The 25,411-nt window shown below is 34.4% G+C and overlaps 1 protein-coding gene across 1 annotated transcript; it reads left to right on the top strand.

The window, feature by feature from the left end:
* Positions 1 to 14,639: 14,639 nt before the first annotated feature.
* On the top strand, positions 14,640 to 23,996 carry LOC131642197 (ferric reduction oxidase 2-like). The gene is made up of 9 exons (XM_058912470.1): positions 14,640 to 14,835; positions 14,926 to 15,016; positions 15,104 to 15,301; positions 15,922 to 16,072; positions 16,246 to 16,350; positions 18,572 to 18,899; positions 19,002 to 19,245; positions 22,997 to 23,703; positions 23,857 to 23,996. Exons 1-9 carry the CDS (start codon positions 14,640 to 14,642, stop codon positions 23,994 to 23,996), a joined length of 2,160 nt encoding a protein of 719 aa, XP_058768453.1.
* The last annotated feature ends 1,415 nt before the right edge of the window (positions 23,997 to 25,411 follow it).

Consider the following 25,411-nt stretch of genomic DNA (forward strand, 5'->3'; position numbering starts at 1 on the left):
CTTTGAATACCTGAGTATGTTGGATGGGTATTATGGATATAATCAAATTTTCATTGCAGAAGAAGATGTGTCTAAAACAGCTTTTTGTTGCCCAGGGGCAATAGGTACCTATGAGTGGGTTGTAATGCCTTTCGGTTTAAAGAATGCTGGGGCAACCTATCAAAGAGCAATGAACTCTATATTCCATGATTTTATAGAAACATTCATGCAAGTATACATAGATGACATCGTTGTGAAATCCGTTTCGGATTATGATCATCTTGATCATATAAGCCAATCATTCAAAAGAATGAGAAAACATGGCTTAAAGATGAATCCCCTTAAATGTGCTTTCTTTGTGCAGGCTGGAGATTTCCTGGGCTTCATAGTCCAAAGGGAATAGAAATTAACCAGAATAAAATGAAGGCTATTATGGAAACTAAGCCTCCATCCACGAAGAAAGAATTGCAGTCTTTACTGGGGAAGATAAACTTCTTGAGGAGGTTTATATCTAATTTGAGTGGAGGCACGCAAGCTTTCTCCCCTCTACTTCGACTCAAGCATGGAAAGTTCGAATGGCGTGCTGAACATCAAGAAGCTTTTGATAAAATCAAGCAATACTTGATCCATCCACCAATCTTGTCTCCCCCAAATGGGAAGAAGCACATGCGCCTGTATATTTCAGCTTCAGATAATACAATAGGCAGTATGTTAGCACAAGAAGATGAAAATGGCATCGATAGAGCCATTTATTATTTAAGTAGGGTACTCAATGATGCAAAGACTAGGTATAATGCAATAGAAAAACTCTGCCTTTGTTTATATTTCTCTTGTATCAAACTTAAGTATTATATAAAGCCAGTTGATGTTTATGTTTCGTCTCATTGTGATGTTATCAAACATATGCTATCAAAGCCAATATTGCATAGTCGAATTGGTAAATGGGCTTTAGCCCTTACTGAGTACTCACTGATATTTCAACCTCTTAAGGCAATGAAAGGTCAGATTGTATCAGATTTCATTGTTGACCATGCAGTGGTTGAGAACCCTCAACAATATGTAGAATTGAAGCCTTGGAAGCTATACTTCGATGGTTCGACTCATAGAGAGGGAACTGGTGTTGGGATGCTGATAATTTCTCCTGATGGAATTCCAACAAAGCTCAAGTACAAGATTGAAGGTCCCTTATGCTCCAATAATGAAGCTGAATATGAAGCACTGATTGCTGGACTTGAAGCTTTGTTAGAATTGGGGGAAACCAGAGTCGAAATTAAAGGAGTCTTCGAATTAGTGATTAAGCAACTGACGAAGGAATATAAATGTATCAAAGAAAACTTGATCATGTACTTTGTTATAGCGAATAGGTTGCTTAAAAAATTCGAATATGTGGAGCTAAGTCACGTCTCGAGGACCAAGAATCAAGAAGCCAATGATCTGGCACAGTTAGCCTCAGAATATAGGGTATCAAAAGAGAAATTAGAGGAACTGATCGAAGTAAGAGGAAGAGAAATGGCTACCAAGCTTTCCCCAAGTGACTTGGAGAATTCACAATTAGGTTTCGCCAACAAAGAAGAATTTGAAGTATTAAATATAGACTCTGTGGCAGACACAGATTGGAGGAGTCCAATTGTGAACTATCTAAAAGATCCTTCGACAGACACGGATAGAAAGGTGAAGTATAGGGCCTTGTCATATTTCCTGATGGGGAACGAATTGTTCAAGAAAACTCCTGAAGGAGTCTTGTTGAAATGTTTGGGTGAAGCAGAAGCATACTTGGCTCTCTCAAATGTACACAGCGGAGCGTGTGGTGCACATCAAGCGGGGCACAAAATGAAATGGCTTCTGTTCCGATATGGAATGTATTGGCCCTCTATGTTAAAATACTGCATAGAATTTGCAAAAGGGTGTCAAGAATGTCAAGAACATGCAGGTATTCAACACACTCCAGCAAATGAGTTAAGTCCAATAATAAAACCATGGCCTTTCAGAGGTTGGGCACTAGACTTAATTGGAGAAATTCACCCTAAATCCTCTAAGGGTCAAAGATACATACTAGTAGGAATAGACTACTTCACAAAATGGGTCGAAGCGATACCACTGGCGAACGTGGACCAAGAGGCTGTGATTGAGTTTATTCAAAAACACATCATATACAGATTTGGAATCCCAGAAAGTATAACTACAGATCAAGGATCAGTGTTCACTGGGCGAAAGATGCAAGACTTCGCCCAAGAAATGGGTTTCAAGTTGCTTACTTCTACACCTTACTATGCTCAGGCAAATGGACAAGTCGAAGCAGCGAATAAGATAATAATTGGTCTCATAAAGAAACATGTGGGAAAAAAGCCTAAGAGTTGGCACAAAACCCTGGACCAAGCGCTTTGGGCTTGTCGAACATCTCCAAAAGAAGCCACAAACACTACGCCCTTCCAATTGACATTTGGACATGACGCGGTACTCCCAGTTGAGATATATTTGCAGTCAGTTCGGATACAAAGACAGGCAGAAATCCCTCCTAACATGTATTGGGAGTTGATGATGAATGAATTAGTAGATCTGGACGAAGACAGACTTCGAGCATTGGAGATGATAAAAAGACAAAAAGAAAGAGTGTCCAAAGCATACAACAAAAAGGTGAAAGGTAAAACATTTATCAATAATGATTTAGTTTGGAAAGTTATTTTACCTATAGATCGAAAGAATAGAGCACTTGGTAAATGGTCCCCACACTGGGAGGGACCCTTTCGAATCTTGAAAGTATTTTCGAATAACGCTTACGAGATAGAAGAGTTAGCAGAAGATCGCAGGATCCTAAGAGTAAACGGGAAGTATCTGAAGAGATACAAACCAAGCATGCATGAAGTAAAGATTACAAAAACGTAGATATTTGAAGTATACTACGTAAGCCAAAATGGTTGAACTAACACCAAAATGGCTTTGTGTTCAAATAAACAGGCATGGCAAATAAAGTAAGAAAACGAAGAAACTTCAAAACATCTTCCATTAATACTAAGAGGAGTACATTCATTACAGAAAAGGTGGTTCCCAAAACATTGAAGATTACAAAAAACTAAAACAAATAAAAAGCTAAATTAAACCACCTCCTAATTGATCCTTTGGTCTAAGCCTTCTAGGGGCAACAGGGGCAAGCTCTCTGCCTCGAACATGTCCATGGAGCCAGAGTTTCGCATCCTCCTTACTATTCCCTTTTTGAGGAATATGTAAGATAAGAGCCTTCCATATGGAAGACACGTTACGGCCCCTTGGCGAGCAGCAGCCATAGAAACTGCTTCGACAAGCCCTTTGAAAATCATTAAGGGGAAGTTGATTTTCTTCCCACGAAGGGCACAGAGGATAAATTCCAAGTCCTCCACCATGATGCTGTTTTGATCATGGTTTCGTGGATGAAAGTTGCCCACGAGCAGTTGATGCCAAACTCTGATGACTTTGGCGCTGTAAGGATCGTTGTCCATAAGAGTCCTCAACAGAATATGAGTCGTCATGTTGAAGCTGTTGTCATCAAAGGTCTCACCAGAGTTGTTACATCTCATCAAGTTAGAGATGGTGGAAGGAGTGATTCTGATGTGGGCATGTCGAACCTCAGAAACTATAGTAGTTTTGCCCTCCGGATCTATGCGCAGAGACGCAAACATCCAGAAATCTGCTAGCATGTTGGGATAAACAGGTCCCTCTAAGATTTCATAATAGAAATCGAGTTCTTGATTGGCAAAAAGAGCACTGATGGTTATGAAGTGTTCATCAAACTCCTCTTCAGAGAGTTTGAACTCCTTTTTTATGCAAGCTCTAATGTTATTGTAGGTAAGAGGTTGCGCAATATGGAGAAGAAAAAGTTTGAAAAGGGTTTTTTCTTTTGAACTCTGTGTTTTGAGAAAACGGAGGAAGAGAAACAAAGTCTTGAGCAAAAGTTTGAAGCAAGTGTGAAGGAAGAAGTGTAATGTCAATCCTTTATATAGACCTGGGGTAATAAAGGGACGGTTCAATTTTAATGATTGATTAGACTGCATTTAGTATTCCAAAGAGAAGTTATGGCTTCCGCCGTTTCCCGCCTTGGGAAGTTGAGATGTAATCATGAAAAACTGGTGCACGCACGTCTTAAAGAGACGTTTTGAAGAAAGTGACGTCATCACTTAATGATGGTTACGACTAAGGGAGTGGAAACGTCAAGTCTAGACTAAAAGGAGTGCGAAGGATAGTCAGGTCACGTGCTTGCATTTATTAAAATTACTGTGACAATAAAATATATTTTGGCAAGAGTTGAAGAATTGCTAGAATGTTACTCATGGTCATTGAAAAATGGAGTAGAGTGTGTAAATTGGCAAACAAAAGTTGCGCATATATATGTTCCTGGTGGAATTCGATTACAAGACAAAATCAATGCGCATTACAAAAAGGGATTACAAGATTCGAAGCAACTAATTAAAATCCCTAGGAAGATTATCTTTTATCTTCGAATATTGAGTTTCCCACGAAGACATACGAAGATCAAGCAATGCTCGTTGTCTCTTTAATTCTTCAATTTCTGGCACTAGTCTCTGTGCAGCCTCAAAGTATTGGATCCCTGACTGCGCCACTTCAGTTAATTCTTGCTGATTGGTCTGCTGAATTGTTGCTTGTTGAGACTCAGCCTCTTTTATCTTCTCTTCGAGCATTTTAATTTCCTGTTTCCAGGATTTGATATTCTTCTCGCATTCGTCATATGCTTCTTGATTCTTCAAGCGTTTAAGCTTAAGGGCGTCACCCTTCTTGGTTGCATCAGTAGCAGCTTTCCATGAAGAATTATGAGAGGACATCTTCGCAGTAAGTTGTTCGTCAACATTTTGCTTTCGAAGAGTGTCATAATGAAGTTGTTCGATTAGAGAACTCAGCAAAACAATCACCTCTGAGACTTCTTTTGAGACCATAAATAGATCTACCTTCTTCAAAAGTTGGTTCAAGCTATGACATTTGGTAGGATTCTTGTTAAGAGCTTCGACAAGGTTGGTTTCGAAGAACTTTTCCTTTATTTGATGAAGAAGATCAGAAGTGTCCTCTTTATCACCAGATTTTGTCTGGACAGCTGGAGAAGTTTTGAGCTCAGAGGGCGAAATATTATCAATATTCATCATGGCCTTGAGGAAGCTGAGAGGATCAGTCTGTTTGAGTTGCTCCAACTCTGAAGGGGTAGGCTTTGCTGGGGCAGGCGTCGAAGTAGTTTCAGGAGAAACTATGGTCCCAAAGGTTGAAGTTTCGTGAGGGCCAGCTGTGGCTAGTTTGGAAGTTTCCTCTATAGCATCTCGTTCAGATACAGTATCCTCGCTTCCAGTTGGGTGTTCAGCTGCGTTGTTACTACCTGAACACTGACGATCTGCCTCCATATTTTCGCTTTTATGGGTAGGAGGAGAATCATCAGTTGAATGGATTTCTTCAACTGGCATATTTGGAATAATGGTCGCTAAGGGCTGAGCATCTTCGGCAACTGGCGAAAGCACATGAGATTTGTCTGCATTGAGCAATTAGAACACATTATGATGGGAAGATTGCAAGAAATATGTTTGTCATAAGAAAGAACATACACTTACCTTGGAGATTATCAAGGTCGATGGTAAGGTTGAAGGCTTTGAGATCAGAAGTGGCTGTGCCAGCATCATCCTACAACCATAAGGTAAAATGTTAACTTAATTGTTTAAGTTAAAATTTATAGAGATGATTATGTTTTGAAATCCAAATACCTTGGTTGGAATGTTATCTGGGCTCGAGTTGTGACTCTCTACAACAAGAACGTTATTACCACCTTTCAAAGGTGATTCTTCGGAAGATACCTTATCAGCCGGTGAAGTTTTCTTCGAAGAACCAGACCCCTTTTCTTTGCCTGAAGGAGTGACAGTCTTCTGTCTTTTCTTGTGTCCTTGCCTGGTGCGAGGAGGAGATTTGTCTTCATCATCTGAAACAACTGTTTGAGAATCTTTTTGCTTCGAATGTACCGGAGGTTTCGAAGTCTGAAGAATATGAATTGAGCAAAGTAAGTACTATCCACAAAAATATACCAATTGGAATATAAAATGCGTATATATCGTGGGTTTCTTGCCGGTCATGGTAGAGTCACTCTTACTTGCCTTGTTGCTCTTCGAAACTCCAGAATCCTTTTGTACAACGGCTTCTTTGATCTTTCTCTTTCGAGCAACGGTTGTAGTTGAAACTGGAATAAGTATTTCAGCCAAAAGAAAGAAAAGTTAGTCGAAAATTGTCTAAACCCAAACCTTCAGGTATTGGAGTCAAGACACGAACATTTTCAAGATCTATATGAAGATGTCCTTTGAAAGTATCCAGGGTATGCTTAGTCGGGACCACTCGTTCAACGCGTTTGTTAGTGCTTTCCTGAAGAATTTTAAAAGCGTTCCCACACACGAACCAGTCTGGGAAAGGAGGGCTTAAAGCCACACAAAAATTAGCACTTGGCAGTGGAGGGAATTTTGGAGGATTAAGTTTGAAAGCCACTTCATAACGTAGTTCTAGTCGAACAGACGAGGGCAGTTTCAACTTATCCAGTTTAGCAGAGAACTTTTCGCGTAAAATAACTGCAGCTTCACGAACGGTCCGACTAAGATCATCAGGCCTGTAGATAGTCTCAAAGAATTTTTGAAAAGCTTGTATTTCTTTAATATGGGTTGAAGTACCTTTGCGAAAGTTTTCCTGCACATTAGTAAAAGCTTCAGTTAGTTCTCGAGTAAGGCTCTCAGCATCGAAGATTTGCATGGTGTAGTAATCTGTCCACCATTGTTGGAAATCTGGAGTAGAATAAAAAGCAGGTTCGAAAGGAATAGGAGAAAGATTGGTAACACCAGTGTATCTGGCGATTTTTGATTCACACTCATCTTCAGCTAGATACAAAGTATGTAGACGCATATGGTTCCTTTTCTCATACAGGAATTTGGGTTTTATTTGAACCAATCCAAATTGTCTCGATACCAGATTTGGTTGGTAGCAGAGAAGAACACATTGGCCTTTGGAGGGTCGAAGACGGTGATAGAATAGCCTTGGGGTAAGGAAAGCTTCCCAAATAATCACGGATTCAGTCTGTTGATCTGGGGACATCGCTGGAAATCTTCGAGTGAACCATTCAGGACCCACTGTCCTTTGTACAAATGAAGCCATTGAAGGGCTAAATTGATAACACTGAGCAAACATCATGACATATGCTAAAAAGTGTTCACGAAGCTTCCCAGTTTCTTCTTTAGGAGTTAGCAAAGCCAACCTGGTTCCTTCTACAGCTCGATTTTTGATGTTTGGATCTTCTTCGTTGACAGTACCTCGAAATGGGAGGTGAGCTTCGAAAGTAGCATTAAGCCACAGTTGCAAAAACCAGAAAGGACCAGCAAAGAGCAGAGATCCTGATTCATAATTCTTAACAAGGTCTGTTGCTTCACCTAGGTTCTCATAGAGAAACCCTAGAATTAACTGGCTTAGGTTCAGTTGTGTTCCAGCATGTAGTTGATTGGCCATACAAAGATACCTCTTTGCTACCTGTATGGACCTAGAGCAGAAAACGCACCTCGAAAGCCATAAGGCTAAGAAAGCAATATGCTCTTCATCTGAGACTACCTCATTGTTTTCGTCATGATATTGTTGAATGAACGCAGTGTAAGTAACTGTTGCTTCGCTAAAGTTAATGGTATCGGTATCCATGACATTGGGGTCAAAGGTCTCTCCGGTTGGTCGAAGCCCCATGATAGCAGCTATATCGAAAAGAGTGGGGGTGACCATTCCACACGGGAGATGGAAAGTGTTATGGTAAGCGTCCCAGAAATGAACTGATGCTACTAACATGGTTTGGTTATACTCTAAACCAGTCTTGGACAGTTGGATTAAATCGTAAATGCCCAGTTGTTTCCAGAAAGAAGCCTTGTGTTTGTCTACTCTTGCTAGCCAGGCATAGTACAATTCAGGGTCTTTTGCTAAGGGAATTAACCTAAAAACCTTCACGAAATTGGTTACATAGTTTAACCTAATTTTCTCTAGGGCTGAAGGGGTTACGGTCGAAGTGTCTTCTGCACCATCATGATCTGCTAAGATAGGACGGCCATCTTCATCTATTTTGTTCTTACTAACTAATGGCCTAGTTTTATAATAAGCAGGAAAGAATTTATTCAGAGAAGAATTAGTTTCTCCTGGTAAAGGACCCATGAAGGCATGAGTTTTTCCAGAAAGTTCAAAAGGAATGATTACCTGAGAAGCATAAATGGCGCGCACTTCTGCAGTATTTGGGTTTGGTATGTATTCTTGATCCCCCATCTGTGTAGATTTCTGAAGTTTCAAAGCGGGTTGAAGAACGTTTGAGGAAGACGCCATGAGTAAGTTTGATTTGGGAAATGGGTTTGAATGGAACCAGAGACGTTCTTTTCTGTGGGAAGAATGAGGAAATAGAGGTGAAAGTTATATGAGAGTATGAGTTCAGGTATTTAAAGGTTTAACGGAAACCCTTTCAAATCTTTTGGGTAAAAGCCAAGAGACACGCGGCAGACGTTGATTTAATCCAACGGCGTTCGAATAGTTATTAGCTTTACTCCTAGTATGTAGGAGTAATGATCATGAAGTAAGACCAGAACGTGGGAATGTAAGTTATGAGTAGACATCTTTGAAAATGACAAGACGTTTTGGAAACAGAGTCATAAATGATTATGACGTCAATCAATAGTCTCGGAACTCTAAAACGAAATCTTATTACAACAAGAAACGCCTATTTCTCTTGTTTTTTCGAAATAGACATTTATTGGGGGCAATTTGTTAGCTGAAGATTTCGTTTGGAAAGAATGTCCTTCGAAGGTCTGAAATTCGAAGGAGATGGTTACTGATGATCATCTTTGAAGATAAAAATGGCTACTGATGGCCATGCTTCGAGAATGATGTTTAAGTTGGAACAAAGATAGTTAGCACTGAAGTTAAAATTCGGAAAGAATAGTCCTTGGGACTTAGACGTTTTTTGCGAAATATGCGAAGTACTAAAGCTTAGCGTGGTTTCGTAGCATTCTCGACTCCGATTATGTTGCCACGCGTCGAAGGGATATTCACGCGGGATGATTTTAATTTCGAAGTAGTTTATGTAACCGCACGAAGACAGATGGCATCCCTGGATTTTCTGCGGGCAACGTGGCATTAGATTAGTATAGGACCGTTAGGGTCGAAACTAGTATAAATAAGGGTCTTAATGTTAGGATTCAGTGTGTTCATTTTGTACAAATCACTCACATGTTACTCAAGTATCAAGTGTTAAGAGAAAGAGTTCGCTGAGAAATGTACGTATGACACCAACACCATTTTAAATACATGTGTATTTTCCTTTATTCAAGTATCTTTCGACATTACTGCGTTTCATTTACTTTCTGTTATTTACATTCCTGCACTCTTTATTTTCATGTCATTTATCTTCGAAGCATTTAACTTTTCTGCACTTTAAGATTCTTGCACCTTTACAGTTTTGTCTTATATTTTGTCTTTAACTCACTTTTCACTGGTGTTATATTTACGTGTATAACAAGGTGATTGTTAACCTTTATTTCTTTGTTCAAGTATTTCTTATTTCGAGACACACCAATCATAGACATAATTCGAACTATCATGAATAACAACCTTTTTGACTATGTCCTAGGATCAATCTAGTCGATCCTACGAGTAACCAAATCATATTTATTATAGTTTGGAAGACTAGCGGTTGTTTACCGGAAATCACCGTAAACATATCCAAAAAAGGACGTGTGGAGGCCTTAGAAATCGAGGAGTATGCAAACGGAGAAAGTGACATTCCGTTAGGAAAAGGCCGTTAGAGTCGAATTAGTATAAATTAGAATCTTAACATTAGATTTTAGTGTATTCAAATTTGTACAAATACTCAATTATACTCAAAGTACCAACATATATCGAAAAACGAGTGCTGAGAAATGTACTTATGAGTTATGATTCACCACCATTTAAATCAATTACCAGTTTTTTTACTAGTTTTATTTTTATTTCATCAGAGTCTTTTAAATTCTCTTTACCTTTTGAAGTCGAAGTCTTTATGTTTCTGCATTTACTTTATCCCTTTTAAAATATTTCTTTTACTTGCAAATTTACTACCATAATAATCAAAAGATTGTGTATCAAACAAATGTCAAAATCTCAAAAACTAGACTATGTCCTAGGATTAATCTAATCGATCCTGCGAGTAACTAGACTACTAGCTAGAGTGTAGTTATTTTTGAAAGACTAATACTTGTTTACGAATTTCCAACATAAACAATAAGGAACCAAATAAAATAACATAAGCAAAGTTAAGGAACTAACTTGTAACATTTTTAATTAAAAAACTAAAATGGAACATCAAATTAAATTAAATTAAGGGTATTAAGAAAACAACGTAAACTTCTTTTTCATTCCTTTCACATTAATCAAAAGAGACTTGTATATAACGACATATAATATTTTTTGAAGCTCTGTTTATCTCGATGCTTGCATTTTAGTCCTATTTTAATTCTAATAAAAAGTTTTCCACTTCAAAATATTCGTTGTAGGAATGAAAGTGAAATCAGCAAATACGATAATAATTTTATATAATTTAAAGTAAAAAGGAAAGCATGAGAAAAATTTGCTAGACAAGCATGGTTTGTGGCTTCGACTATGCTGTCGTGTGAGAAAGGATATTAGATAGAGAGACATCATTTGTGAAGGCATTTGCAAATTGAAATTGTTTAGAATAGTGACGCAAGTAATTTTGGGCATTGTCCATAATTTTTAAGTGAACCACTAATTAATAAACACACTCTTTAATGTATATTTTTCCAATACAATTTTTTATGGATTAAAACTACGTTATTTGGTGGGTTTTAAGTGAATTTGCATTGTTAGAAAATGTGTTAAAAATATAATGCAAAAGAATGCATTGCTAACATTTCTTTTATAATAAACTTAAAATAAATTAATATATTAAATTTAAATTATTTAATGTTTAGTTTTCCAATTAGTGATTTAATTTCGCATGTATTTATTTAATGTTCTTTAGATTATTTAATTAACATGCCGTTAAGAATCAAAAGTTCATTTATAAGAGAAAGAAAAAAAAAAGCTATCCACCACATTTTGACAACATATAAAATTAAAAATTTAATAATTAAAATAAATAAATTATTTGATAATATTTTTTAATACATATATGATTGAAGATCCATTTTGATCCCTCACAAAAATTGTAATATTTAAATTAATCTCCGATAAAAAAATGATTCAATTTAATTCCTTACAAAATTTAACTGGATCATATTAGTCCCTCAGTTAATATTTTTCTCAAATCGATTTTTTTCTTAGGTTTAACCCAGAAAGAATAGAACTAATGACCTTTAACCCATATCTTATGTCTTTACTACTAAGGTATATAATTTCCATTTCCTTAATAATTATAATGATGAATATTGTTGTTAATATTTTAAATGATAAATATTTAACTTAATAATTCAGAATAAATATTTTTTTATTTATTTCAAATAATACACAAATTTAAAAATAAAATAAATAAAATAAATAAAATAAAAATCATAAATATAATTAATAAAATAAAAAAATAATATTCACATGAATTACTATTAAATTAATGTATTATTATTTTATTTTAAATAAATAATAATTTATAAGAAATAATAATTCTACAAAAAAAAAATTAAAAGAAAAAACGTTTACAAATAAAACGCCACCATATCCAAATACGGTGTAGAACACCATTTAGGTGTCAAAATATATTTCCTCCTTTAATATGGCAACACTAAACGGTAACCTTCCATTCATGTCAACGGTAATGTGTCTAAGATCAACAATAATATTTTCGGTGTCATACGTAATACTATACTCTAAAATAATACTACTATTACATGAATTTTGTTTACGTAGTGTAGCATAGGGACGTGAACCATGCTTTTTTGGATTTTTCTTTCTAATGAGCCTAATCATAATTTAACTTTAGGTTATTATATTTTTTTTACCATTTTTGCCCTTGCCGGCCGACTTTTGGTTTACTTCTATGTAGATAACCCACTACCGTCATATATCCGCTAAAAAAAAGAAATGGACATAAAAACCTAGTCCGCCCCGCTAAGGTGGTAGGTTGACGGGCGGCGGGTTTGTCCGACTATTTGTTTATTTATTATTTTTTTCATTTTTTCAATAGACTTTTTTACATTTTAATTAGATTTTTCACATATTTTTTAAAACAATTTTTTATAAATTATTTTTAAATAAATTTTACTTAAAAATATTACATATATTCACATTTATTACAAATAAATGTATAAAATAAAACTATCAAAAATTAAAATTAGTAGAATAACTTAAAAAATAGCAGATTTTGGCGTGCGGCGGACTTTGGCGAGGCGGACTATGGCGGACGACGGTTTTTGGCGAGGCGGGCTATGGCCGACGGCGGGCCTAAAGTGTCAACCCAACCCGTCTTTTTTGGCGGTGCGTGGACCGGCCCGACGGGCCACTGCCCGTTTTGCCACCCCTAACTAGATCAGTTTATTCAATGTGATATGTTTTACTAGTTAACTTTATATATTACATAATTGTTTGCATCATATTTTATATTTTCACACAAAATATGATGCCAACAATTATGTAATATATAAAGTTAAGTAGCAAAACATATCACATTGAATAAGTTGGCTTAGTGGTAAGTGCTCATGCATGGGACATTGATGTAGTGGGGGCCAAAAATTTACAAGAAGGTAAACCAAAAATCGCCTATATGGCAAGGGACAAAAATAGTAATAACCCTTTAAATTTTAAATCATTCTTGCAATCTAGAATTTTTTTACTAAACTACCATCTTTTTTCAAATTATTTCCTAAACTACCTTACTTTTCTCACATATTACTATACTACCATCTTTTAAAAAAAATTGTTAGTGAAGGTCCGTCCAATGCTTTGGCGGACCTATATATATTTTTTATTATTTGTTTAGTACATGCGGATTTGCCTGCAGATTTTATCTTCGCTTCGATGATACCTCCTTTGACAGCACTTGACTGTATAAAAAACCTCTTCAAACACTTGATATTTCGAATAGCCTTCATAATCCAATTCTACTTCTTTCTTCAAAATGACTTTCTCTTCAATAACCTTTATCTCACTTTACCCGTCAAAATTCCCAGCTAATAGTGGGACAGCTTGATTCTCCCATATAATTGATCCTTAGATATTTTAAGTCACGCCCCTTCAGACCGTGGAGGCGGAACCTTCTCTATGGCATATCTCATCTTCTTCTCTGCACTGCTTTCTTCCTCGCGTTTGTAGCATTTTGTCAGAGTAATGATATCTTCCATGGTGGTGGCGGGTTTTTGGGCCAACGACTCGTTGAAGTGTCCAGCCCTTAAACCATTATGAAAGGCTCCCAAGAACATCTCTTGGTTGGGATGGGCTACCTTGATGGTTTCCTCATTGAAACGTGCCACACATTCCCGGAGTATCTCACCATGCCCCTGGTGGACGTTGAGAAGACTAATGGTTGAAACTTTCTGGTGCTTGGGAGCGGAGAATTGATGACTAATGGGAGCGGAGAAGACTAATTGTCTGGATCTTCATCTTCTGGTGGAGGTTGGGGATGTTGCTGCTGGAGTTTGTTGAAGGTGTTCTATAACTGTTCATTTTGTTTACGTAAAAGCTCCACAATGCGGTTAGTTCTTCCATGGCTTGGGATCCCTGAATGATACTGCTAACCTTGCTTCTAGTTTTTCTGTTGCAATTTTGTGCGGTCTGGAGAGTTGTATCAGGCCCTATAATGGACGTCAATTATTCTCTTAGAACAATATGATAACTTCCCCGGAGCTGGCTAGAAGAAGTTGCAGTGCTAATAGGTGTTAGTGATTTTTGGAATGTTTTCCTTTTGTCTACTTAGAGATGTCTATTTATAATGTATCTTGTTTTGATGGAGTAATTGAATCGCCTTTATGGTCATCATAGTTGGGGTTCCCTTGTTGCCTGATGTCTATAAAAGGTATTGAATTCCATGGATATTCTCGTCTCTGGCTCTATCGGTCGACTTGAATTGGGTGTCTTGAATGTGTCTTGGGTTTCGTACACTCGGATCTATCTTAACGAGTCGAAACATTTCAGATATAGGTGGCTTGGTAGCTTATTCGGAATATACTTCTTAGAAGTACATAAGTCCCCCAAGCGTGAGGAATAGTAAAGGTAAATACTTAAGTTATCTGGACTCAATGCCTTGATGGTGGGCTTGATAGCTTATCCAAAATATGCAACGTACATAAGTCCCCACAAACGTGAGGTCTAATAAGGACGAAATATTTAAGTTGTTTGAAATTAGTCCCTCGATGCAGACTTAATAACTTATTTGAGATATACATGACTTTATATCTTAATATATGATACTCTTATTCATAAAAAAATGAGTGAGAGAGATCTATCAAATCAAAACATTCTTTAAATATTTTGTCTAGTTCTACCTATACTTGAAAATAAAGTACTTATTTGTTGCTAATCATGGCTTTATAATTATAATAATAATATTTCTAATTCTAATTATTTTCTATAAATACCCAAAGTTCGTTTCAATATTCTCATCAAGTAGAATCGTCTCTGTCTTCTCTCGAAACACATTTAAATTTACACACACAACCCTTAAAATGGCTCAAGAAAATGTGAAAAGATCACCTTCTCAAATAAAATACACAATGGCTAAATCTATCATAAGATTATTTGTGTTTTTATTGTTTCTGGGTTTACTTTTCATTTTCATTATGACGCCTACATCAACTTACAAACATAAATGGGTTCCAAAAATTCAAGCAAAGTCTAATTCTACTTATTTTGGTGTTCAAGGTTATACTCTTTTATTTTTCCTTGAATTATTATATTAATAATTTATTTCATATATTCATGTTGATTAATAATATTCTAATTTCATTTCAGGTTTTATTATTCTTATATATACTTTTCCAAGCATGTTAATAGCCACTTTGGGATGTGTTTATATCCACATAACCAAAAAATCAAATGAAGTGTAACTTTTCTTCTCTTAGTCTATGATTTACTTTTAGATTATGCTAATTAATATAATCTATTTAATTTTGTGTTTCTACAAAATCAGTGACAATGGCAAGAAACATGAATCAACAATATGGAAACGTCCATTGCTTGTAAAAGGTCCTCTTGGAATTGTTTCAATGACAGAAATAGCTTTTTTGCTTATGTTGATGGCTCTTCTTGTTTGGACCTTAGCAAATTATATACATAATGACTTTCTAGCAATTGCATCGTCTCCAAAGGAAGAAGACGGCCCTAAAATGTAAGTAGTTGTATCCAGAGAATACTATATTTTTCAAACGTTTAAAAATCGGGCCGGTTATTAAATCGGTAAGGGACGAACCACATATATTTATTAAATCGATCGAATTAGATGACTCGTTCTCTAAAAATCTCACGACACTAACAAATTTTAAAATATCAAAATGTCATAATTTCACATCTTTACTCTTCACATTCAAATTCTAAATATAATCATCACTCACAATAATATAATATAAAATATAAATTTAAATAAATTTTAAATTAAGTTTAATTGCAACAAAAAAAAGTTGTTAATTATATTTTAATTTTTTTAAATTATGAAAATGTCGTCGTTTTGTGTTGAAAAGAAAAAACATGCATTTGAGCTGTCAATTTTTAAAATCAGCGGTTCACCAATTTTTTTCTGATTTTGATCGATTTTCACTGGTTCAACAACATAGCTAATCCAACAAATAGATTAAATTGGTGACCCTTCTGATTTTCGATCCAATCAATTCGACCGGCCAGTTCGATAATTATTATAAATTCACATACATATAAAAACACACATAAACACACAATCGAGAATGTCAGTATTCTAAGTTTATTTTTTTTAATATGTTTTTTTATTTGTGACAGATGGCAAGAGAAATTGGCAATTGTGGGATTTAGGTTGGGACCGGTCGGAAACATATGTTTAGTGTTGTTGTTTTTTCCGGTGACACGTGGCACGTCCGTGCTACCAATGTTTGGACTCACTTCTGAAGGTTGCATTAAGTATCATATTTGGGTTGGGCATGAGCAAGGATCCTCTCCATTTCTCAAAAAAAAAAATGGAGGTGTCAATTACTATGATTTTTGTGTATAAATGTGTAATTAATGTCACCACTTTTAAAAATACGTGCATTTATATCTTTTATTTTCTTGAAAACTATAGTACTGGACACCTCCATTTCTTTTGAGAAATGGAGAGGATCCTTACTAGTTGGGCATGTGCTGATGACGGCTTTCACAGCTCATGGAGTTTGTTTTATTATCTTTTGGGCATCTACTAATCAGATTTCACAGGTAATTAATTACCACTAGTAAATCACCTTTAATTACCACTACTAAATCAAATGAGCTGCCGCACGGTTATTTAGTATTATATATATGATTTGTTTAAATATTTATAATATTAAATGATAAATATAATTGTATAAGGAATAATGATATTCATGCATTTGTATATGTTAAAATAATTCTGTATGGCGATTTTATACTCAATGCATATTGAAAGCAATATTTATAAAAAAAATTGTGTGAATTTAACAGATCGTGTCCCGTTACAAATTTATTTAAATAAACATGCAGATATTTTATTGATAGTGTCCCGTGAGATAAATAAAAATTTTGACATTTGAAAATAAGAATTTTGTAGCTCAAATAAAAATAATTGTTAATTAAAATAAAATATGAATTTTGCTGATAGTTTCCCGTGAGAAAATAAATATATTGACATTTGAGAATAAGAATTTTGTGTTTCAAATAAATATAATATTAACTAAAATAAAATAGGTAAATTGCTAAAAAAAAATATTTTGCTGATAGTGATCACTGAGAAAAGTAGAAATTTTGACATTTGATTTTTTTTTTAATAATTATGAATAATTTTAAAATTCGAAAATAATATTTTTAAAAATTTTGTTAATTCAATTTATTAATTTATTTATGTTTAAAAAATAAAAAAGAAAAGAGAAATTTGAGAGAGAAAAAATTAAAATAAATGTGAAAATATTGGAGAGAGAAAAAGAAGATGATAATTTGAAATGTGAAAGATGAAGGGACATGTGTGGAAGTAGCTCATGGAATTTGTTATATTGTATATTATATTTTGCATTAAAGATATTATTTTAGTATATATTTATAGTTTTAATATAAATATTTTTCTACAATTGTAGTTTAGATTATATCTAAAATATATCCTTTTTAAATATTTGTATTAAGAAATAAGTTTTTGAAAGAATTTGGTTCAATTATTGTTATATATTAAAAGAAAAATTAATGATTTCTTTTTATTTAAAAGAATTAAAAACACGAGTGATCAATTAAGATGAGAATAGAACCGTATGGTCTACAACTCTACATAAACTTAAAACCTAGCTTATATAAGACCATACCAAATTATATCTATTTATAAAAAAAAAAAGGTTTACATCGCATATTTTATTACATAGACCAGACTTAAACTGTTAAAAAAGTCAATAAAATTTAATAACCTGGCGGATATATATATATATATATATATATATATATATATATATATATATATATATATATATATATATATATATATATATATAAATGAAAAAACTAAATAGGTTGGTCTATATATATTAGAACAAATTCAAAACATGTTGGTTTATATATGTATATATAGGTCAGCTTATAAGACTTCTTAAGAAATATTATTGGCTAATTAAAAATCTTAATAAAAAATATATTCTTAAATAGGCTTTCTGGTCAGTCCAGACCACACTTTTAAAAATATCAGATAAAAAAAGAGCTTATAATAAATCATAGGCTAGACCTTCTAAATTTATCTTAAGATAAACTCAACCTTTATAAAACCTAACATAACCTAATCTATTTCTAACTCTACTAATTAACAAACTTTTAATCAGGACCCAATAATCTTATGTTTGTGAAAATAATAAATAACTTAAGGTATTAAGTACATTGTAAAATTTAATCATTTTAATTAAGAATATTTAAATTTTGTCATAAAAAATATAAATTAAAGAAAATTATTTGGTAGTACTATACATAACATGATAAATAATGCATGTTCTATATTGTTTTTGGCAATATACCTAACATGTTTTGGATAACATCAATCAATGAATGTAGTAGTATATTATTCTCTCTGTTTCACAATATGTGTCCTCTTTGAGATTTTCACATTTTTTAATTTCAATGATAAAATGAGTCTCATTTACTAAAATAACTTTATTAATAATACGTAATGGAGTACTTAAATGAATTATGATATAGTAAATAAGGGTAAGTTAATAGAAAAAATAATAAATATCACATTGGTATTCTAAATGGACAAATAATTTGAAACAAATAAAAATAGGAAAGAGGACATCTATTATGAGACGGAGAAAGTAGTAGTTTAAGATTATTTAAAATAAGTCTAAAAAAAATTTATGTAAATTTATAATCTTACATTATCCTAATGAATTTGTTTATTGATGATAATTACATAAATTTTTTAAAATTATTTATTTATTTTAATTCATTGTAGATGCTAAAATGGGACAAAGTTGGAATATCAAATGTAGCTGGAGAGATATCTTTGCTTGCTGGTTTGTTCCTATGGGTTGCAACAATTCCAAAAATTAGAAGAAAATTTTTTGAACTCTTTTTCTACACTCATAACCTATACATTATCTTCATCATCTTCTTCGTCTTTCATATTGGCATTTATTTTTCCTACATTATGCTCCCCGGTTTTTATCTCTTCATGGTCGATCGATACCTACGATTCCTCCAATCAAGACGGAAAGTTCGTTTAGTTTCATCTCGCGTTTTGCCGTGTGAAGGCGTTGAACTAAACTTCTCTAAGGGTCATGGTAATTTACATTGTCTTTAATGAATACAACATCATTTCTCTTATATTGCATATTGATCACTCTCGGTCTAATGAGATAAGATTTGATTGTTTTCTTTGGTAGAGTTGAGTTATAATCCAACAAGTGTGATGTTCATAAATGTACCAAGCATATCAAAGTTGCAATGGCATCCATTTACCATTACTTCTAATAGTAATTTGGAGCAAGATAAGCTAAGTGTTGTCATTAAAAGTGAAGGAACTTGGACACAAAAGCTTTACCAATTGCTTTCCAATCCTTCCCCGATTGATCGCCTTCAGATATCTGTCGAAGGTCCTTATGGACCCCCTTCAACCAATTACCTAAGGTCTATATCTATTATACGCATATTAATCTTGGTTAATGTGTTGTGATACCTTATTATGTTCATTAATCGTCTGTTGAACGTACTTCACTATATATTTGAACTGCATTAACCATCTACTTTATCGTCGATGCTAACTTTTGTAACTTTTGTTTGTTTTTCTATCAGGCATGATACAATTGTGATGATAAGCGGAGGAAGTGGCATTACACCATTTATCTCAATCATTAGAGAGTTAATATATCTTAGCACTACATTCGAATGCAAAACACCCAACATTCTCCTAATTTGTTCCTTCAAGAACACTTCATCTTTGTCAATGCTAGAATTGATCCTGCCAATTTCAAGTACACCACAAGACATTTCTAATATGAAACTACAAATTGAGGCCTACATCACAAGAGACCAAGAGTTTAAACCAGATATTCCAATTCATCCTCAAACTTTATGGTTCAAGCCGAATCCGACTGATACACCAATACATGCTATATTAGGTCCAAACAGTTGGATTTGGCTTAGTCTTATACTCTCATCCTCTTTCATCATCTTTCTTATCATAATCGGGATCATTACTCGCTACTATATTTTCCCTATAGATCATAACATGTATACGATATTCTCGTATCCACTAAGGTCATTCCTTTACATGCTAATAATATGTGTCTCTGTAGTTGTTGTTGCTAGTATCGCAGTGCTTTCGAACAAGAAACAAAATGCTAAAGAAGCTAAACAGATTCAGAACATGGAAGGGTCAACACCAATTGTTTCACCAAATTCAATGATTTATAATGCTGATAGAGAAATGGAAAGCTTCCCATATACATCACTTGTTCAAGCTACCAATGTGACCTATGGTGCGAGACCTGACTTGAGTCGTAAGTCATCTGTCTCTCAAAAAATTATAATATATTTCAAATATGTAATAGGCCGAATACAGTATATACTTTATTTACAACAATCTTCGTTATCTTCAATTATAGTTTTGGGACCTTCATTTGAATTGAAATCACTCTTCTTTTTTTATAGGACTTCTATTAGAAATCAAAGGGTCGAGTGTGGGAGTTTTTGCTTCAGGACCTAAGCAACTGAGGCAGAATGTTGCAACCATTTGCTCCTCTGGTTTAGTTGAAAATCTGCATTTTGAATCAATCAATTTCACTTAGTGATTCTACTCGTTCTAACTCAAAGTGTTCAATCAGTTTTATCTGGTGGTTTTACTCGTTTTAATTCTAAGTGTTCTATCAGTTTTACCGGGTGATTTTACTCGTTCGAATTCAAAGTGTGCAAATCATTTATGGTAAATGTGTAAAGTAAAAGCTAGAGGTTTTAGCTAGCCTTGTGGATTTCATTTTAATCACCTTGATTACAAAATATGTAAAATTTGTTCTGTCAACAATAATTTGGCCTTATTGTCTATCATATATCATATCATATGAATGAAATTTAGTATTTTGATTCTCAGAAGTACCGGTTTTTCCTGTTAGTGCTATCATAACACCATGAACAAATTGAAGATAATTGATAGAGGGAGAGAGAGAGAGAGAGAGAGAGAGAGAGAGAGAGAAACATCAGTGTAGTGAAGGAAGAGGTTATTGTTTATCGAAGGTATATGTTTTCTTAGGAATCTTATTGCTCTTTTCAGGTTCGACATGGTTCTTCCCATTAGAAGGGATAAACATTTTACAAGGATAGGGTGGCCCTTGCTTTAATTCAGCCAAATCTACTTCGCCTTCTTCGGCGGCTAAAGAATCATCATAGATGTCTTGTTCGCCCTCCTCGGCTTCGACGTATGCAAACCTCTTCTTCTTATGACTCCTATTTTCTCTATCCTTCTTAACCTTTAGTTGTTCTACTTGTCAAACTCTATCCACCAATTATACCATATCCCTCAAATAATTGGGATCTAATTTCTTCCTTATAGAGAAATCTAAACCTCTTGCAACCATCTCAACTAGTTCATGTTCTGGCACATGCCTGAAGAACCTTGCCTTTAATAGGAAGAATCTGTTGAGATACTCATATATGGGTTCGCTAAACTTATGTTTCATGTTGGCCAATTCACTAAGATTTATCTTTTATGGGCCTATATAGAACTTCTCATGGAACAACCTCTCTAAACGAGGCCATTTTTGGATGGAATTTGGTGAGAGTATTGTGAACCACGTAAATGCATTATTGGTTAGAGAAATGGGGAAATATTTTACCCTTAGGTTTTTGTTATTCTCTATATCTCCAGCCTCAATAAGATACCTGGCTATATGCTCGACAATCGATTCACTAGTGTGACCAGAAAATTTTGTGAATAAACTATGTAGGGAGGAAAAATTGAGATCAAAGTCGTTGAATAAACACTTTATTCAAGTATTTTGATTCTCAGAAGTATCAGTCTTTCAAATCAAAGCAAATGTAGTTCCACTTAAAAGGAAAACAAAAGATTTTGATTAAAATTGAATAAAAACTTTATCATTATGGAAGAGAAAACTCGGCCAATCATCCTTGAACATGAGAATAGATAGATCCTTTGCATCACAAATGAAAGAAGGGCTCCAACTTGGATAAATAAAAAAGTATGCAACTAGCTCTCTCAAGTGGAAAAGGATCAATCATATCAATCAATATCTCGAATTTTGGGGGATTACATCTCCACCATAACAATTACTCACATCTAAACTTTGAAAGAAAATCCACTAAAGGCAAAATATTTTTAAAGAAAGTTTTTTAAAAAAAGTTTGCAAACATAAGAAAGATTTTGAAATAGAGGGAGAAATTTTCAAAATTAAAGATGATGGGAGGAGATGAAGGGACTATCCTAAAGCATAAAATAAAAGCTAAGGACAAGAACAATCTAACCAATAAGAAGCCAACACTTAACATAAAGAAGTCAATGTAGATTTCTCATCCTTTGGATTAACACAACCAAGCAAGCACAATACCAAATATCAGATTGAATGTTACTGTTTCACCAAATGGGCAATGGGATTGGGTAAACCCTAATGCATATCTTTCTAGGGTTTTTATTGTGATTTTTAACCATTGAAATTAATTAAATCAATTAAATGAATAATCGAAATAATCGAATAATCGGAGAAAATATTGTAATCCTAAAACCTAATCCTAATTTGATATTCTAATTCTAATTAAAATAATTTAATTAAGTTAAACAATATATAATTATCATTTAAACTTAAATAATTAGATAAATAAATAAAAACATATAGAAAGAACCTGGCTTGGATTATGTGTGGGCAAGCTGGGAGCCTATAGTATATGCCTTCGTTCTGGTGCGTCGGATCTAAGGTGATTATGATCCAGTGGCCAGGTGATGGGGGTGCATGATGATCCTTATTGAAGCAACGCGCACGCGATCCACAAGAGAAAGAATACCAAAATTTAAATTGTGGCTGCAGGGGTTCGAACCCCCATGCCTGAGATTACCACCAAAACGCCTTGCCATCCCTGCTTCACGCCTTATGTCTTAACCTAAGCAAACCATATGTACATAAATAAACAAGTGCGAATTTCCAAATTAAAAAAAATAAGCGCTAGCTTCTTCTTCTTCCCCGTTTGCTTTTCTTCTCTTTTTTTTCTCTGAAAACGCAGGGGACCTTTGGCTACGGTTTTTGTCGTGGCTGTAGTACCTTATTATGTTCATTAATCGTCTGTTGAACATAATTAACTATATATTTGAACTGCATTAACCATCTACTTTGTCTTTGATGCTAACTTTTGTAACTTTTGTTTGTTTTTTGATCAGGCATGATACAATTGTGATGATAAGCGGAGGAAGTGGCATTACACCATTTATCTCGATCATTAGAGATTTAATATATCTTAGCACTACATTCAAATGCAAAACACCCAACATTCTCCTAATTTGTTCCTTCAATAACACTTCATCTTTGTCAATGCTAGAATTGATCCTGCCAATTTCAAGTACACCACAAGACATTTCTAATATGAAACTACAAATTGAGGCCTACATCACAAGAGACCAAGAGTTTAAACCAGATATTCCAATTCATCCTCAAACTTTATGGTTCAAGCCGAATCCGACTGATACACCAATACATGCTATATTAGGTCTAAACAGTTGGATTTGGCTTAGTCTTATAATCTCATCCTCTTTCATCATCTTTCTTATCATAATCGGGATCATTACTCGCTACTATATTTTCCCTATAGATCATAACACGAATACGATATTCTCGTATCCTCTAAGGTCATTCCTTCACATGCTAATAATATGTGTCTCGGTAGTTGTTGTTGCTAGTGTCGCAGTGCTTTCGAACAAGAAACAAAATGCTAAAGAAGCTAAACAGATTCAGAACATGGAAAGGCCAACACCAATTGTTTCACCAAATTCAATGATTTATAATGCTGATAGAGAAATGGAAAGCTTCCCATATCAATCACTTGTTCAAGCTACCAATGTGACATATGGTGCGAGACCTGACTTGAGTCGTAAGTCATCTGTCTCTCAAAAAATTATAATATATTTCAAATATGTAATAGGCCGAATATAGTATATACTTTATTTACAACAATCTTCGTTATCTTCAATTATAGTTTTGGGACCTTCATTTGAATTGAAATCTCACTCTTCTTTTTTTATAGGACTTCTATTAGAAATCAAAGGGTCGAGTGTGGGAGTTTTTGCTTCAGGACCTAAGCAACTGAGGCAGAATGTTGCAACCATTTGCTCCTCTGGTTTAGTTGAAAATCTGCATTTTGAATCAATCAGTTTCACTTGGTGATTCTACTCATTCTAACTCAGTGTTCAATCAGTTTTATCTGGTGGTTTTACTCGTTTTAATTCTAAGTGTTCTATCAGTTTTACCGGGTGATTTTACTCGTTCGAATTCAAAGTGTGCAAATCATTTATGGTCAATGTGTAAAGTAAAAGCTAGAGGTTTTAGCTAGCCTTGTGGATTTCATTTTAATCACCTTGATTACAAAATCTGTAATATTTGTTCTGTCAACAATAATTTGGCCTTATTGTCTATCATATATCATATCATATGAATGAAATTTAATATTTTGATTCTCAGAAGTACCGGTTTTTCCTATTAGTGCTATCATAACACCATGAACAAATTGAAGATAATTGAGAGAGGGGGAGAGAGAGAGAGAGACATCAGTGTAGTGAAGGAAGAGGTTATTGTTTATCGAAGGTATATGTTTTCTTTGGAATCTTATTGCTCTTTTCAGGTTCGACATGGTTCTTCCCATTCTAAGGGATAAACATTTTACAAGGATAGGGTGGCCCTTGCTTTAATTCAGCCAAATCTACTTCGCCTTCTTCGGCGGCTAAAGAATCATCATAGATGTCTTGTTCGCCCTCCTCGGCTTCGACGTATGCAATCCTCTTCTTCTTATGACTCCTATTTTCTCTATCCTTCTTAACCTTTAGTTGTTCTACTTGTCAAACTCTATCCACCAATTATACCATATCCCTCAAATAATTGGGATCTAATTTCTTCCTTATAGAGAAATCTAAACCTCTTGCAACCATCTCAACTAGTTCATGTTCTGGCACATGCCTGAAGAACCTTGCCTTTAATAGGAAGAATCTGTTGAGATACTCATATATGGGTTCGCTAAACTTATGTTTCATGTTGGCCAATTCACTAAGACTTATCTTTGATGGGCCTATATAGAACTTCTCATGGAACAACCTCTCTAAACGAGGCCATTTTTGGATGGAATTTGGTGAGAGTGTTGTGAACCACGTAAATGCATTATTGGTTAGAGAAATGGGGAAATATTTTACCCTTAGGTTTTTGTTATTCTCTATATCTCCAGCCTCAATAAGATACCTGGCTATATGCTCAACAATCGATTCACTAGTGTGACCAGAAAATTTTGTGAATAAACTATGTAGGGAGGAAAAATTGAGATCAAAGTCGTTGAATAAACACTTTATTCAAGTATTTTGATTCTCAGAAGTATCGGTCTTTCAAATCAAAGCAAATGTAGTTCCACTTAAAAGGAAAACAAAAGATTTTGATTAAAATTGAATAAAAACTTCATCATTATGGAAGAGAAAACTCGGCCAATCATCCTTGAACATGAGAATAGATAGATCCTTTGCATCACAAATGAAAGAAGGGCTCCAACTTGGATAAATAAAAAAGTATGCAACTAGCTCTCTCAAGTGGAAAAGGATCAA

This window comes from Vicia villosa, unplaced genomic scaffold (assembly GCF_029867415.1).
Source record: "Vicia villosa cultivar HV-30 ecotype Madison, WI unplaced genomic scaffold, Vvil1.0 ctg.004625F_1_1, whole genome shotgun sequence".
NCBI lineage: Eukaryota > Viridiplantae > Streptophyta > Magnoliopsida > Fabales > Fabaceae > Vicia > Vicia villosa.

What these genes read in the sequence shown, in the direction of transcription:
- LOC131642197 (XM_058912470.1), top strand. Translation starts at nt 14,640, where the DNA reads ATGGCTCAAGAAAATGTGAAAAGATCACCTTCTCAAATAAAATACACA. An exon ending in TACTTATTTTGGTGTTCAAG is followed by an intron (nt 14,836 to 14,925) that starts GTTATACTCTTT and finishes ATTTCATTTCAG; the next exon opens with GTTTTATTATTCTTATATAT. An exon ending in ACCAAAAAATCAAATGAAGT is followed by an intron (nt 15,017 to 15,103) that starts GTAACTTTTCTT and finishes CTACAAAATCAG; the next exon opens with TGACAATGGCAAGAAACATG.